This window comes from Ceratotherium simum, chromosome 15, assembly GCF_057802395.1.
Source record: "Ceratotherium simum simum isolate JZ-2026a chromosome 15, ASM5780239v1, whole genome shotgun sequence".
NCBI lineage: Eukaryota > Metazoa > Chordata > Mammalia > Perissodactyla > Rhinocerotidae > Ceratotherium > Ceratotherium simum.
In genome coordinates, this window is record NC_141914.1 from 38,108,667 (window position 1) to 38,122,373 (window position 13,707).

The 13,707-nt window shown below is 37.1% G+C and overlaps 1 protein-coding gene across 2 annotated transcripts in view; it reads right to left on the reverse strand.

The window, feature by feature from the left end:
• VPS8 (VPS8 subunit of CORVET complex) overlaps positions 1 to 13,707 on the reverse strand; it is a 244,235-nt gene that overhangs the window by 222,860 nt on the left and 7,668 nt on the right. For both annotated transcript variants that reach the window (XM_014783113.2, XM_087439905.1), the window contains exons 2-5: positions 11,687 to 11,932; positions 10,816 to 10,884; positions 4,979 to 5,109; positions 1,011 to 1,104 (exon numbers count right to left, since the gene is read on the reverse strand). In XM_014783113.2, the coding sequence (XP_014638599.1) occupies positions 1,011 to 1,104; positions 4,979 to 5,109; positions 10,816 to 10,884; positions 11,687 to 11,839 (447 nt within the window). In that variant the 5' untranslated portion in view covers positions 11,840 to 11,932. The remainder of the gene's footprint in view (positions 1 to 1,010; positions 1,105 to 4,978; positions 5,110 to 10,815; positions 10,885 to 11,686; positions 11,933 to 13,707) is intronic.

Consider the following 13,707-nt stretch of genomic DNA (forward strand, 5'->3'; position numbering starts at 1 on the left):
CAGCGTTCACAGGTTCAGATCCCAGGTGCGGACCTACGCACTGCTTATCAAGCCATGCTGTGGCAGTGTCCCATATAAAGTAGAGGAAAATGGGCACGGATGTTAGCCCAGGGCCAATCTTCCTCAGCAAAAAGAGGAAGATTGGCAATAGATGTTAGCTCAGGGCTAATTCTCCTCACAAAAAAAAAAAAAAAAATTGAAAGACTAAACAAAACTATAGGCTTTGAGGCCAAAGGACAAGTTTGAGCAAACATACCAGAATCAGCATCTACTGTCTTCATGGACTACTGAGTATTTTTGCATTAACCCAGAGCTCTAAGTGATTTTCAAAAAAGAGCACAGATATTCCGTTCCAGCCATTATACACTGCCCACAATCACCAAGACCACCTCCATTTCACAACAAAGAAGCACTAGACTTCAAGCCAGAAACCCCAATTTTGAGTAATTGCTCTGCTATCTCCTAACCCAATGATGTAAGACAAGTTAATATCACCTCTCTGAGCCTGTCTTCTCATTTGTAAAATAGGATATGCCTTTCCCTACTTTCAAAGTTGTAAGAGTAAAATGAAAATAAGGTACATGAAAAGACTTTCGTAAATTATTTAAAAAATCACTCAGTTGTAAAAGATTCTGATGAATCATTTCTCCATATGAAAAGACTAAAAACACAAGCACTCTACCTCAACCAAATACACAAGATGGCAACTAAACTGAAAAGGAATTTCAAGAAAAGGCAGATAGTGTTTCTTTTAGGCTTGCTGCCATATTTCATTTAGGCACACCCGAGACTCTGAGCAGACCTTTATTTCACGGCTGCGCTAATTTCTACGTCAAGATGTGTAGCCACGTCTTATGAGTCAAAAATAATCACACAAAAACCATGAAAGCCAGATTCTATTTTCCTTAAGCCTCGGGCCAAGAGAAGTGCTGTGCTTTGTTTTATGCTCATTCCTGCTTCATTATGCCATTGCAGGTTATAAAGCTGGGGGAAGAGAACAAAATACTTACAGCTGCAGACACGATCTGGGCAGAAATTCCCTTCAAAAGTGAATGTCGCATAACTGATCCATGGAGGGAAAAAGTATCAGGTAATTTCTTCTTCCTAAAAAAAAAAAGGAAAACATGTAAGAACAGAAAAAAAAATGGAAAAGGTAGTGTCTCAAAGCTTTGAAAGAAAAACATAAAAAGTAAGAAAAGCAGAAGACGACACCATATGTAATTTGTTAGCTCTGTTTTGCAAAAAGGAATAAAGAGTCTAAAAGTCCCACATTTAAGATGCTGTACTGCAACTAGAAGGATGTGCAACTATGACATACAACTATCTACTGGGGCTTTGGGGAAAAAAGAAAAGGAGGAGGATGGGCAATAGATGTTAGCTCAGGGCTGGTCTTCCTCAGCAAAAAGAGGAAGATTGGCATGGATGTTAGCTCAGGGCTGATCTTCCTCACACACACACACACACAGACGTTAGCTCAGGGCTGATCTTACACACACACACACACACACACACACACACACACACACACACACGATGCTATACTAAACGCACCTTGAACCTCAGAGAAGCACAAGCAGAAAAACGAATAAAGCCACCATTCCTTTTTCACTGATCCAAACTGTTCCTTGCCCACCTTAAGGAATACAGCAAGAGGTTCCACTACTCACCAGGGCGCCCACAGAGCACTCCTCCTGCCCTACACGTCTACATTACCTCCACCTGTCTTCCACTCTTGCCCACCTTTCTTGCCCTCCTCCTGTCTATAACCACCCTCTCATTCTTCAACCAATCGCCTCAAATTCCCCACTCATTACTCATTCTCTGCTGCTCCTACTAACAGTTCCTTTCACTTACCCTACTCATCATTGTACAAAAATTAGTTTTTAAACTTTTACCAAACATTATTGAGCACCTACTCTCTCTGACTAAAAGTATGTTCTAGGGATACAAAAACAAGAAAGTCAAGCCTACCGAGAGTGACTCATAGGTAACTCACTCTTAAATTAAAGGATAAATGTTAGACAAGAAAAATGAAAAAGCACTATAGAAACCAAATAAAGAAGAGTTTAATCCTGTTTATTAGGGGCATATCAGGGACAGCGAGAGACAAGAGAAGACGTCTGATCTGGCCTTGAGGGATAACCAGGAGTCTGTCAGGCAACAAAAAAGCACAAGCAGAAATAGGAAGATGTGCAGGCACACAGTGTGTGGGGGGGATGTGAGTACACAGAAGGCAGGGACCGGGAGGGAGGGAGCGGGAGCGCTTAGAGATTAGGTCAAAATGGTGAGCAAAGTCCAGATGATGCCGTGCAAAGGAAGTCTGGCATTATTACGCAGTCAACAAGAAAACACCGTATCTTTTAAGCAGGTGGTGACCAGATCATCCAAAACATTTAAGTTATTGTGGTTCCATACAAATTTTAGAATTGTTTTTTCTATTTCTGTGAAAAATGCCATTGGAATTTTGATAGGTATTGCATTGCATCTCTAGACGGCTTTGGGTCATACGGACATTTTAACAATATTAATCCATGAATATGAGATATTTTTCCATTTTTTTGTGTCTTCCTCAATTTATTTCATCAACATCTTATAATTTTCAGTGTACAGCTCTTTAATTTCCTTGGTTAAATTTATTCCTAAGTATTTTATTGTTTTTGATACTACTGTAAATGGGATTGTTTTATCACTTTTTCAGATATTTCATTGTTAGCGTAGAGAAATGCATCGACCCCAATTAGCTAAAGCAATCTTGAGGAAGAAGAACAAAGCTGGAGGAATCACACTTGCTGATTTCAAACTATATTACAAAGCTATAGTAATCAAAACAATACTGTACTGACATAAAAATAGGCACAAAGACCAATGGAACAGAATTGAGAGCCCAGAAGTAAACCCTTGCATATACAGTCAACTAATACTTGACAAGGGAGCCAAGAATACTCAGTGGGCAAAGAATACTCGCTTCAATAAATGATGTTGGGAAAACTGAATAATCACACGCAAAGAATGGAATTGTACCCCTATCTTACACCACTCACAAAAAGCAAAAGAATTAAATGGATTAAAGACTTAAACAGAAGACCTGACACCATAAAACTCCTAGAAGAAAACATAGGGAAAGAGCTCCTTGACATTGGTCTTGGCAATGGGTTTTTGGATATGACACCAAAAGCACAAGCAACAAAAGCAAATATAAATAAATGGGACTACATAAAACTAAAAAGCTTCTACACGGCAAAAGAAGCAATCAACAAAATAAGGCAACCTATGGAATGGGAGAATATATTTGCAAACCACCTATCTGATAAGAGGTTAATATCCAAAATATACTCAACATCACTAATCATCAGGGAAATGCAAATCAAAACCATAATGAAATATCACCTCACACCTGGTAAAATGCTATTGTCAAAAAGATAAGATAACAAATGTGGGTGAGGATGTAGAGAAAAGGGAATCTTTGTGCACTGCTGGTGGGAATGAAAATTGGTGCAGCCACTACGGAAAACTCTAAAAATTAAAAATAGAACTACTATATAATCCAGCAATCCCACTTTCAGGTACATATCTAAAAGAAATGAAATCACTATCTTAAAGAGATATCTGCACCTCCATGTTCACCACATTATTCACAACAGCCAAGATACAGAAACAACATAAGTGTCCATCTACAGACTAATGGATAAAGAATATATGGTATACACATACACAATGGAATATTATTCAGCCATGAGAAAGAAGGAAATCCTGCCATTTGCAACAAGATGTATGGACATTGAGGGTGTTATGCTAGTGAAATAAGTCAGACAGAAAAAGACAGATACTGTATGATCTCACTTATATGTAGAATCTAAAACAGCCAAACTCATAGAAACAGACAGGAGAATAATAGTTACTAGTGGCTGGGGAGTGGGAGAAATGGGGAGACCTTGGTCAAAGAGCACAAACTTCCAGTTATAAGATGAATAACTTCTGGTGATCTAATGTACAGCATGGTGACTATAGTTAAAAATACTGTACTGTATACTTGCAAGTTGCTAAGAGACTAGATCTTAAATGTTCTCACCACAAAAAGAAATGGTCATTATGTGAGGTGATGGAAATGTGAACTAATCCTACTGTGGTAATCATTTTGCAATCTCTATGTGTATCAAAGAATCACATTGTATACCTTATATTTACACAGTGTTATATGAAAATTATATCTCAATAAAGCTGAAAAAAAATTTAAGTTATCTATTTGTAGGACATAGTGATGAATGGGTTAATAAATCCAGCAATGGCCCCTATCCCACAAGACTTAACAACCTAAAGAAGACAGTACTCATACAGGCAAAATTTAAGAAGAGAGAAAAAATACACAGACAACTTTATCAACATTAAAGTTACACATGAATTCAATAAAGGTTTACATTACGCTTCCTTCACTTCTCTTTCCTTTTCATGTTCTCTCCAAGAATTTGGAAGGTGAAAAGCAGCCAATATGAAATTATTTAGGGCTAGAAGTCCTTTTCCCAAATCTTTAATCATCTTTGTGACTCTCCTCTGAAGCCATTCCAAGAGGATGAAGGAATGGTGGAGCTGACCTTAGAGAGGAGGAGAAGGGGGGAAGTGCAGGGAGCAGAGGGTGGTGAGCTAAACCAAGCTCCATGTTTCCACCACAGACACTGTGCTAAGTTTGATCTGTGCTCCCTCCAGGAGCCTTGCTGCTTCTGGGAGTCCCTGGCTGTTATTATGGCTTCCTACTGGGGATGGAGAAGACAGTGGTCAGGGCACCCGCCTTTTAATCCTCTCCCCTCAACAATACCAAAATCTTTAGGATCAAATAAGCACATCATTCCCACCCAAGTAGGCCTTGTCTTCCCCATGCAGGCCTTCCATTCCAGCAGACCATACTGTGCTATAAACAGACGTTTACATTTTAAATGATCAAATATTTCAACCATATGCAAGTGTGATTTAAACAAATACTTACCTTTTTAAGTTGGTCCTGTCACCACTATCTGAGCTTGCCACAGATGAAGTATCATAGGAGTGAGAATCAATAGTATCAACGTTTAACAATGTAGGATCCTCAAGAACAAAAGAGTCATCTTCATCATCAGTCTAAATTGGAATAATATGGATCAATAAATTCAAAATTCCAAATACTCTATGAGATAAGTCAGATAGGCATTAATGGGTTTCTCCAAAACACTCACATGCTTATTTCTGCTTTTCACCTCTATTCCATGCATTGTTACTGACCAGAGTACTGACCAGAGGCTTAGTACAGAATTAAATTTTAATTCTAGAGAGGTATTTCTCTCTACAGAGAGTTCACCCCCAAAATTTCTTTCTTGCAAGCAGGAAGAAGCAGGAACAGTTATGCAGATTATTGTTACCTTCAGAATATTTCTTAAAATTCAAACCTGTATAGATGCTTTACTAGTTAACTAACAGCCAATGGCTAATTAGAAGAAAACAAATACCACCTGACTAAATAATATACCACGAAAAATATGGCAAGTAGACAGAAGAAAGGCATTCTGGATTGGAAACAGCACGTTCAGACACAGTAATTTCATAGTATGAATTTTGCCTGTGGAAAAGGAAGTAGTCCAAAATGACTAGAGTACATGCATGTGTAGGAACTGGAAGCGATCCTAGAAAGATAAGCTGGGATCCAAATCGTAAAAAGCTTTATATTCCATTAAGATAGGTGACAGCAGGGCCCATGTCTATCTTGTTCACCACTGTATCCCTCTTGCCTAGTACAATGCCTGACACCATCAGTATTCATTCACTTAATGAATTAGTGTACTACATATACCAGGCAGTGGGAAGGCAACTGAGATTTTTAAGAAGTGGTAACACATGATGAGAACCATGTTTTAGAAAGATAAATAGGGAAGTAAGGAGATGGACGAGGGTAGAAGGGGAGACTGAGGCAGGGAGAGACTGTTAAGGACCAGTCAGAAGGCTACTGCAATGTCAACGAAAGAGAAGAGAGTCCAGCCTAGGAATGTAGTAGAAGAGGTCAAGAGAAGGATTAATGAAAAAGAGACATTACTGAGATAAAATCAAGTCCCTGGTAACCATTTACATGTTGGGAGAAGGGGAAGGAGAAGTCAAAAGAGATTCCAAGGTTTCCAGCCTGAGCAACTAGGCAAAGGGTGATATTACTAACTGGGATAAAAAAGCAGAAGAATAGCAGATATGAGGAATTTAGTTTTGAATAAGCTGATTCTGAATGACAGACATTAAAGAAGAATGTTCTAATCTTACCTTCTCTTTCAGCTGGATTACTTTCTGCCTTACCATTTCCATCAATTTTCTTAAGACAGCAGTCCACACTCATCATCTCCACCTTCTCTACCCATTGCTAGCTACCGACTACTACCTCTGCTGAAGATACCAGCCAAATCCACTGGCCTATTTTCAGTCAACATGCTCTTGTCCTCTCTGCATCATTTAACACTACTGACCATTCCCTACTTCCTGAAACTTTCTCTTCCCTTGGTTTCCAGTACATCTCTTTTCTGGTACTGCTCCAACTTATGTGGTCTCTTCTATCAGTCATGTTCTCCTGTTTTGCCTCAGCCCAGCCTTTAAATGATGTTGTTCCCCACGATTATATTCTTAGTTCTCTTCTCTTCCTACTTCACACACTTCCTATATGAACAAGCAAATCCATACCTACAGCTTCAAGTACCATATCATGCTAATGACTCCAAAATCTGCATCTTCAGTATCAACTTTTCTCTTGAGGTTTAGGCCTATATTTACAACTGCTTTTCAGATATCTCCACACACAAGTCTGCTAAGAACAGAGCTAGGATTAACAAGGAGATATTGTTACTGGAGATCTGTACAAGAGTGGAATAACTGCTATAGGGAAATGGAAAGGAAGTAATTCGGAAATAAGAACTGCAGCACCAAGGTCTTAAGCAAGAGACTCAATCAGAATCTTATTTGATTTTCTTAAGCAGCCTGGGGACACAATTAAAGAAAACAGACCAGCTAAGTTAAGCCAGGCTTGAGGGCTTATAGGGTATGTGAAAAAAAAAAGCGAAGGAAAGAAGAGAATTGAGAGTACCAATAAGGCTGAATTTAAAAATTACTAGCTACACAGTAGAGATATCAATTCTCCTAAACTGATGTGTAAAATCTACACAATCCTATCAAATTTCAGCTGATTTTTGTGTGTGTTCAGGTATGTAAGAGTAAACTAATAAAGTGATTCTAAAACTTACAGAGAAATGCAAAAGACCAAGAACAAGCAAGGCAATCTTGAAGAAAAACAACAAAGCTAGAAGATTTGAAACTACTAGATATAAAGATCTATTATAAAAAAAGCTTTGAACATTAGAGTGTGATATTGGGGCAAGTACAGACAGACCAATAGAATCAGACCTACACATATATGATCACCTGACTGAAAACAAAGGTGACAGAATACTCTTTTCAGCAAACGGTGCTGGCTCATATCTCACCATCACAAACAAAAAATTTCAGATGAACTGCAGATCTAAAAGTGAAAGGCAGAACAATAAAGATTTTAAAACAAAAGAAGATAGCATCATCATGACCTTGGAGCTTGCAAAATTTTCTTAAATAAGACACACAAAAAAACTAACCATAATGGAAAAACTTAATAAGCTGAACTATATTAACATTAAGAACTTCCGCTCATCAAAAGAAACCATTAATAGAGTGAAAAAGTAACCCACAGAATGGAAGAAGAGATTTGCAATAATATATCTAACAAAGGGCTTATATCTATCACATATAAAGAACTCCTACAAACAAGTTTAAAAAAAACCAATTCAATAGAAAAGTGAGCAAAAGATATGAAAAGGCAATTCACAAGAGAGAGATCCAAATGGCCAAAACACATGTCAAGGTACCCAACTTCATCAGTTTTCAGGGAAATTCAGATTAAGACCATGATATGATACCACTACACACCTATAAGAACGAATGGCTAAAGTGAAAAAGAGAAAAACTCAAAAGTTGACCAGGGTATGTTAACCAGAACTCCCATATATTGCTGCTGGAAGTATATATTATTACAACCACTTTGAAAAACCCAAGACAGTATCTACTAAAGCTGAACATACCTATATCCGATGACCCGGCAATTCTACTCCTAGATATACATCCAACAGAAATGTGTGTGCGAGCGTGTGTAAGTATATGTATGTCTCAAGACATGAATAAGAACATTCACAGCAGCACTCTTCATCGTAGCCAGAAATCAGAAATTATACAAATACCCATAAATGGTAGAATGAATAAATAATGGTATATAAGTTAAGAATTTTATACAGCAATGAGAATGGATGAACACTTACATGCAAAAACATGAATGAATCTGAAAACATATTATTGAGGGAAATAAGGCAGACACACGAAAGCACATGCTGTATAATTCCATTTATATGAAGTTCAAAGCAGGCAAGCTAATCAATGCTGGTAAAAGTTAGGAAAGTGATTATCGTGGGGTTGGGTACTGAAGGGGCACAAGATGAGCTTCTGGGGTGCTAGTAATGTTTTATTTCTTCATCTGGATTCTGGTTACACAGGGCATTCAGTTTGTGAAAATTCACCAAGCTATACACTTATGATCTGTGCACTTTTTCTATATGTATGTTACACTTGAACAAAAAGTTCAAAAGAAGTTTCTGGCTGCACAATCCAATAGCAGGATTGAAGTGAAGCCAGGACTACCCTCAGAGACTGGGAGACTAGGAAAGATCAAGAGACTTGGTCTTGATGAGGTCAAAAAATAGGTTTAAAGAAAGTAAGGGAATGGGCGGGGGCTGCAGGGTAGTTATGGTTAGAGAATGGAATTGCAAAATTAAAAACCTAGAAGTAGCACAGTTTCAAAGGATGACAAGGCCTAGTAACATTATTTCATGCCCTAAATTCTGAGATTTAGGATGTCTCAATAATCTCTAACTTCCCATTCTGTGCAATTTCTTGGATGTGTATTTCTTCCTAGCCTCTCATCAGGTTGATATTAATATTATAGAATATATGCACCCACATATCCTGGAGCAAGTGCTTATTTATACTTTCTACTTCTGCCTTTTTCATTTAAAAAATAATTTTCTTTAACACTTCTTTCCCCTTATAGTCTTCACAATGTTCTATAACTTAAATTATTTTTGCTTTCACTTATCCACCTGCCTAGCTCCCTGGAGGTACGAAGGCTGGCCAATTTCCAGTCCCATTTCTCTCTCAAGGTCAGAGACAGTTGTATAGCACTTTATAATTCCAACATCTAACACTATGACCCAAATACACTAGGCACCCAAATTACTCTTGAGGACGATAACAGTATTATCTTCTCAGTAAACCACTAATGACTACTTACTGTTAATCATAGATAAGAAAATTGTGTAAAGACAGTTTTCCTTCATTATGAACTAGAGTCTCATTTATGAGCATTATTTTCTTTGCCATTATTTTATAAATATGTACAAATAGGACTATGTACACAGTCCTCTACGATTATTTTTATTTCACACTTAGTAAGATAATTGAAATGAGGATGTGATTAAGAACGTGTTAACAAAATTGATTAAAATTAATATCTTCATCTCTAAATGAAAGATTTCCTCTATATTAGAATGCAATAAATAAAAGACACTTCACTGCAGCAGAATACTCTTTCATAGACCAAAGCCTTCTTTGTCCAAACTAAAAATGTTTAAGTGTTAACACAGATCATATAGAACATTTGTGAAGTTAAAATATATTCAAAGTAACAGCAACATCAAACCGATATAAAAAATAGAAATAAAAGTCATACAAGAAAAATGAAAGAATTCACAGAGAAAGTAGTTTGCATCCCATAGTGTTGGCTATAACCCTAAAGATATAGGTAAAAAAGTGATAAAGACTGAGGCCCAACTCACTCAGAGCTGTGGGATCAGTGGGCATTTTTGTTGGGGAAGCTTTGCATCATTATCTTTTAAAAAACACCACTATGGATCTGAAATAGATTTATACACAAAAAAATCTTTCTCAAATTAGAAGGTAAAACCTCCAAGGGAAGTCTTAAGCAAGTTTTTAAAAGATCAAGAAGACCAAGTTGAAGAATTGTCAGCAGATGCAGGGTACATAAAAACTGGCAGGTTCCACCAACATGTACTCCCACAAAGTTCCTTTATAAAGCCTTTATGATGTGCTAATTCAGAAAAGAATAACATCACTTCAAAACTTGGAAAAACTTTTTAATGGAGATGGTACTCATAAGATAAACCATGGAGGTTTTGTTTTCCTCATAGAGAAGAGTGAAGAGGTGCATTAAAGGTGCATTAAAGAGCATTGCAGATGCTCTTCAGTATCAGAGGATGAGCTATCTGAATATCGCTGGTAGAGACAACATTATCAAAACATAATACAAACCTGAAAAGCGACATGAATTTAGTGTTTTAACTTAATAAAACACTTTTTTAAAATCTACCAAGCGTGAGGCATTGTACTGGGCACAGGAATGAACAAGACACGGCTTCTGGCCTTGGGAAGCTCACAATCTAGATCAGCACTGTCCAACAGAACTTCCTGCAACGATGGAAATGTCTTATATCTACGCTGTCCACTATAGTAGCCATTAGCCACATATGGCTATTGAGCACTTGAAATGTGCCTGTACAACTGAGGAACTGAAGTTTTAATTTTTATTTAATTAATTTAAATTGCCACATGTGACTAGTGGCTCCCATATTGGACAGGGCAAATCTAGATACAAACACTATAACTAACCCAGAAAGTATTAAAATCAATGCCATAAAATGACGATGATCTTCAATATATACTTACCTCATTTAGTATGCTTTCCAGTGTTGGAGGAGTATCAACTTGAGGAATATCAAACTCCTTGTCATCAATCTAAATAGAGAACACAAATTAATGCTCACATAATGATACTTTCCCTCTTACAATTGTGAGGGTGTTCTTTATCAATCAAGAGACAAACGTACCACCAAACTGATCATACAGAGAGCCAACTCAATAATCCATGGTAATAAGGATCAGAACAAAAGACCACAGAATTATTTCCTTTCCTATCCCCATACTCAGTGATTACCAAGGACAAATACGCACTGACTGCACTATCCTGACAGCCCTTTCCAGAAAGCTTCTGTTGAAGGACTTTGGCATCTTCTTTCTTAAACATGACAAAATAGCAAGTCTTATGACAAGCCCTAATTTTCTAAGTTTGGACATAAGTCATAAGCAATATACAAAGGTCTGACATTGCATTTCCTAGTTATTTCATAAATTATGGTGAGAGATGATTAGGTCAAACAACTTGTCATTAAGTATTCTCATGGTCACAAAATCCTATTAATATAATATCAAATCAATGGGAAAAAAATCACTGTGCAAGAATTCTAAACCAACTACTCGCTTTACAATTTTGAGAAGTCATTTAACATAGCTGCACTTCAGTATCTTCCTCTATAAAACAGATTATCAGCGTTGTGAAGCGCAAATGAGAACATGTATTAAAGTGTTTCATAAACTGTAATGAACTATACAAATGAAGAGTAATATTATCTCATAAAACTATCCATAGACTCCTATTAATCTATGCAAAAATGATAGATTTAGAGCCTTTGGGTCATAAAGCACACTCTAACCAAAATTTTGGTTAAATATCATCACTTGACAAAAGTTGGATTTTTACCAGATCATTTTTGAACTCCAGTTCCTTGTCCAGATCTATGTAAGAGAACTTCGAAAGCGAAGCTTCTAGATTGAAAGACTTATTCAGTTCTTCTTCAGTAGTCTTGGCACAGAGGCTCTGTTCCACATTTTCATGGTCTGGTTCATTTTCCATATTTGCTTTTAATAATTGTATTCAATCAATCCAAGCAAGTTTTTGTTTGTTTTGTTTTGTGGCCTTAGATCATGATGACCTGAAGGATGATCTCTTTTCAAAAAAGAAAAAATATTTACCATTTAGATTTCCTCAACTGAACATTCCAAAGACTGACTTGGTCAGACTTGTGGAAACTGATTCTTCACTCAGCCATCTGATTATAGGCAAAGAGAAATCAATATTAGGGTACAGGGTATGATATGGGTGGGGGTTTCTACGGGAGCACAAAGGAGCAACATCTAACATCATGAGTCTGGAAAGTGGCCCACCACCCAAAGTCATAAGTCTGGTGACAGCGACAGACTTGGGACAAGCTCAGCCACTAGACCCAGTACCAACTAGATTTACATACCTAAGAGCGCGAGTGGTGCTAAAAGCTGCAATTAACCCCTTCCTCACATTCCCAAACCTCAGAGTAGATCTCCAGTTCCCCTGGAGAGAGGCATATAGACCAGTTTTGTCGTTGGCATCCATACAGGGCCACAGATCACTCAGGAAGCTTAGTGTAGATGCAGAGGGCCCAGAATGGATAGCTAGTCACTTATTATGACACTAGTAAATCTAAGGGTTCAGATCTAATAGGGGAGATAACAAAGATCCCAGGATAAAATAATTCCACAGCCGACTAGCGATTTCTAGAAAGAAAGTCACAAAGAAACATGGACACTTTCAGGGAAAACTGAAATACTAAAGAAAAAAAAAATGTATGCAATTTTTTGTATATTTCACAGCTCTAAATAATATGATGCTATACCAAAAAGAAATAGATAATTTGGTTTACTTGCAAAATTGTCTAGAAAATAACTACCTGTAAAATTTCTAGAAAACTGAAGATATATTCAGGAAAAAAAAATTATAAGTTTAATGATTAAATCTGTTCTTAAATGTTTTTAGTTTGTGTTAGAATTAGGCTACATGTGACCAAACTTTAAAAAGTCCATCACTTAGTTCTACCTGTTTAGAATAAAGAAGTAAAAACATGAAAATAGAAGCAATGCCACACTAACAATGATAATAAAAACAAAGGTCATTTTGTTTTCTAGACTACCTGTTTTCCACAGCTCGCAACAACTAGCAGTAACTCTCAGTGGGCAGCTTTTTCAAAGTACAGACTGCCAGCAGGGGGCATAATCACCACCACCACCACCAACCCTCCCCACCATTCGAGATTCTCCTACTCTTGCCCCTTAGGGAAGTGAAGGCAGAAAAAAGGTTTACAACCACCTCGCCATTGACAGAACTAATTTTTTCCAAGGGAATTGGGGATTAGTTGTTATTGTTTTTTAAAAAATAACATGCCCAAAACTCAATGACAATTTTATTTAATTTAAGGCTCATTTTTCTTAGTACTTATAATGAATTTCACTTCCTTCGACATTTCATTATTATCATATTAAAAGAAATGCATATCTACTATGTGTAAGACATGTACATTCATGAAGACTGATTTTTCAAAATCTGAAAACAATTTTTCTGGCTAGTACATTTGGTATATTACCAAATACAGACTAATTTCTCTCACATGTTACAGAAGATAGACTATGAGGCTCTGTCCTACAAACACATGCTATCAAATACATTCCTAGAAGACAGAACAGGGCATTCTGTATCTGGCAACATTTGAAAGCAGCTTTCCAATCCCGGGTACTAAATCTACTGCTCCTCTTGCAATGAGCCAAATGCAGTAGCAATATTAGCGTTTATATGCCTTTCTGCAAAGAAGACTGAATTGGCTCATGACAAATTATTTCTTAATAAAGTTCACTCTTATTTGTACCACTTAGCAAAAATGATTACAATTAGTCAAGGAATGCCTGCAAACATGC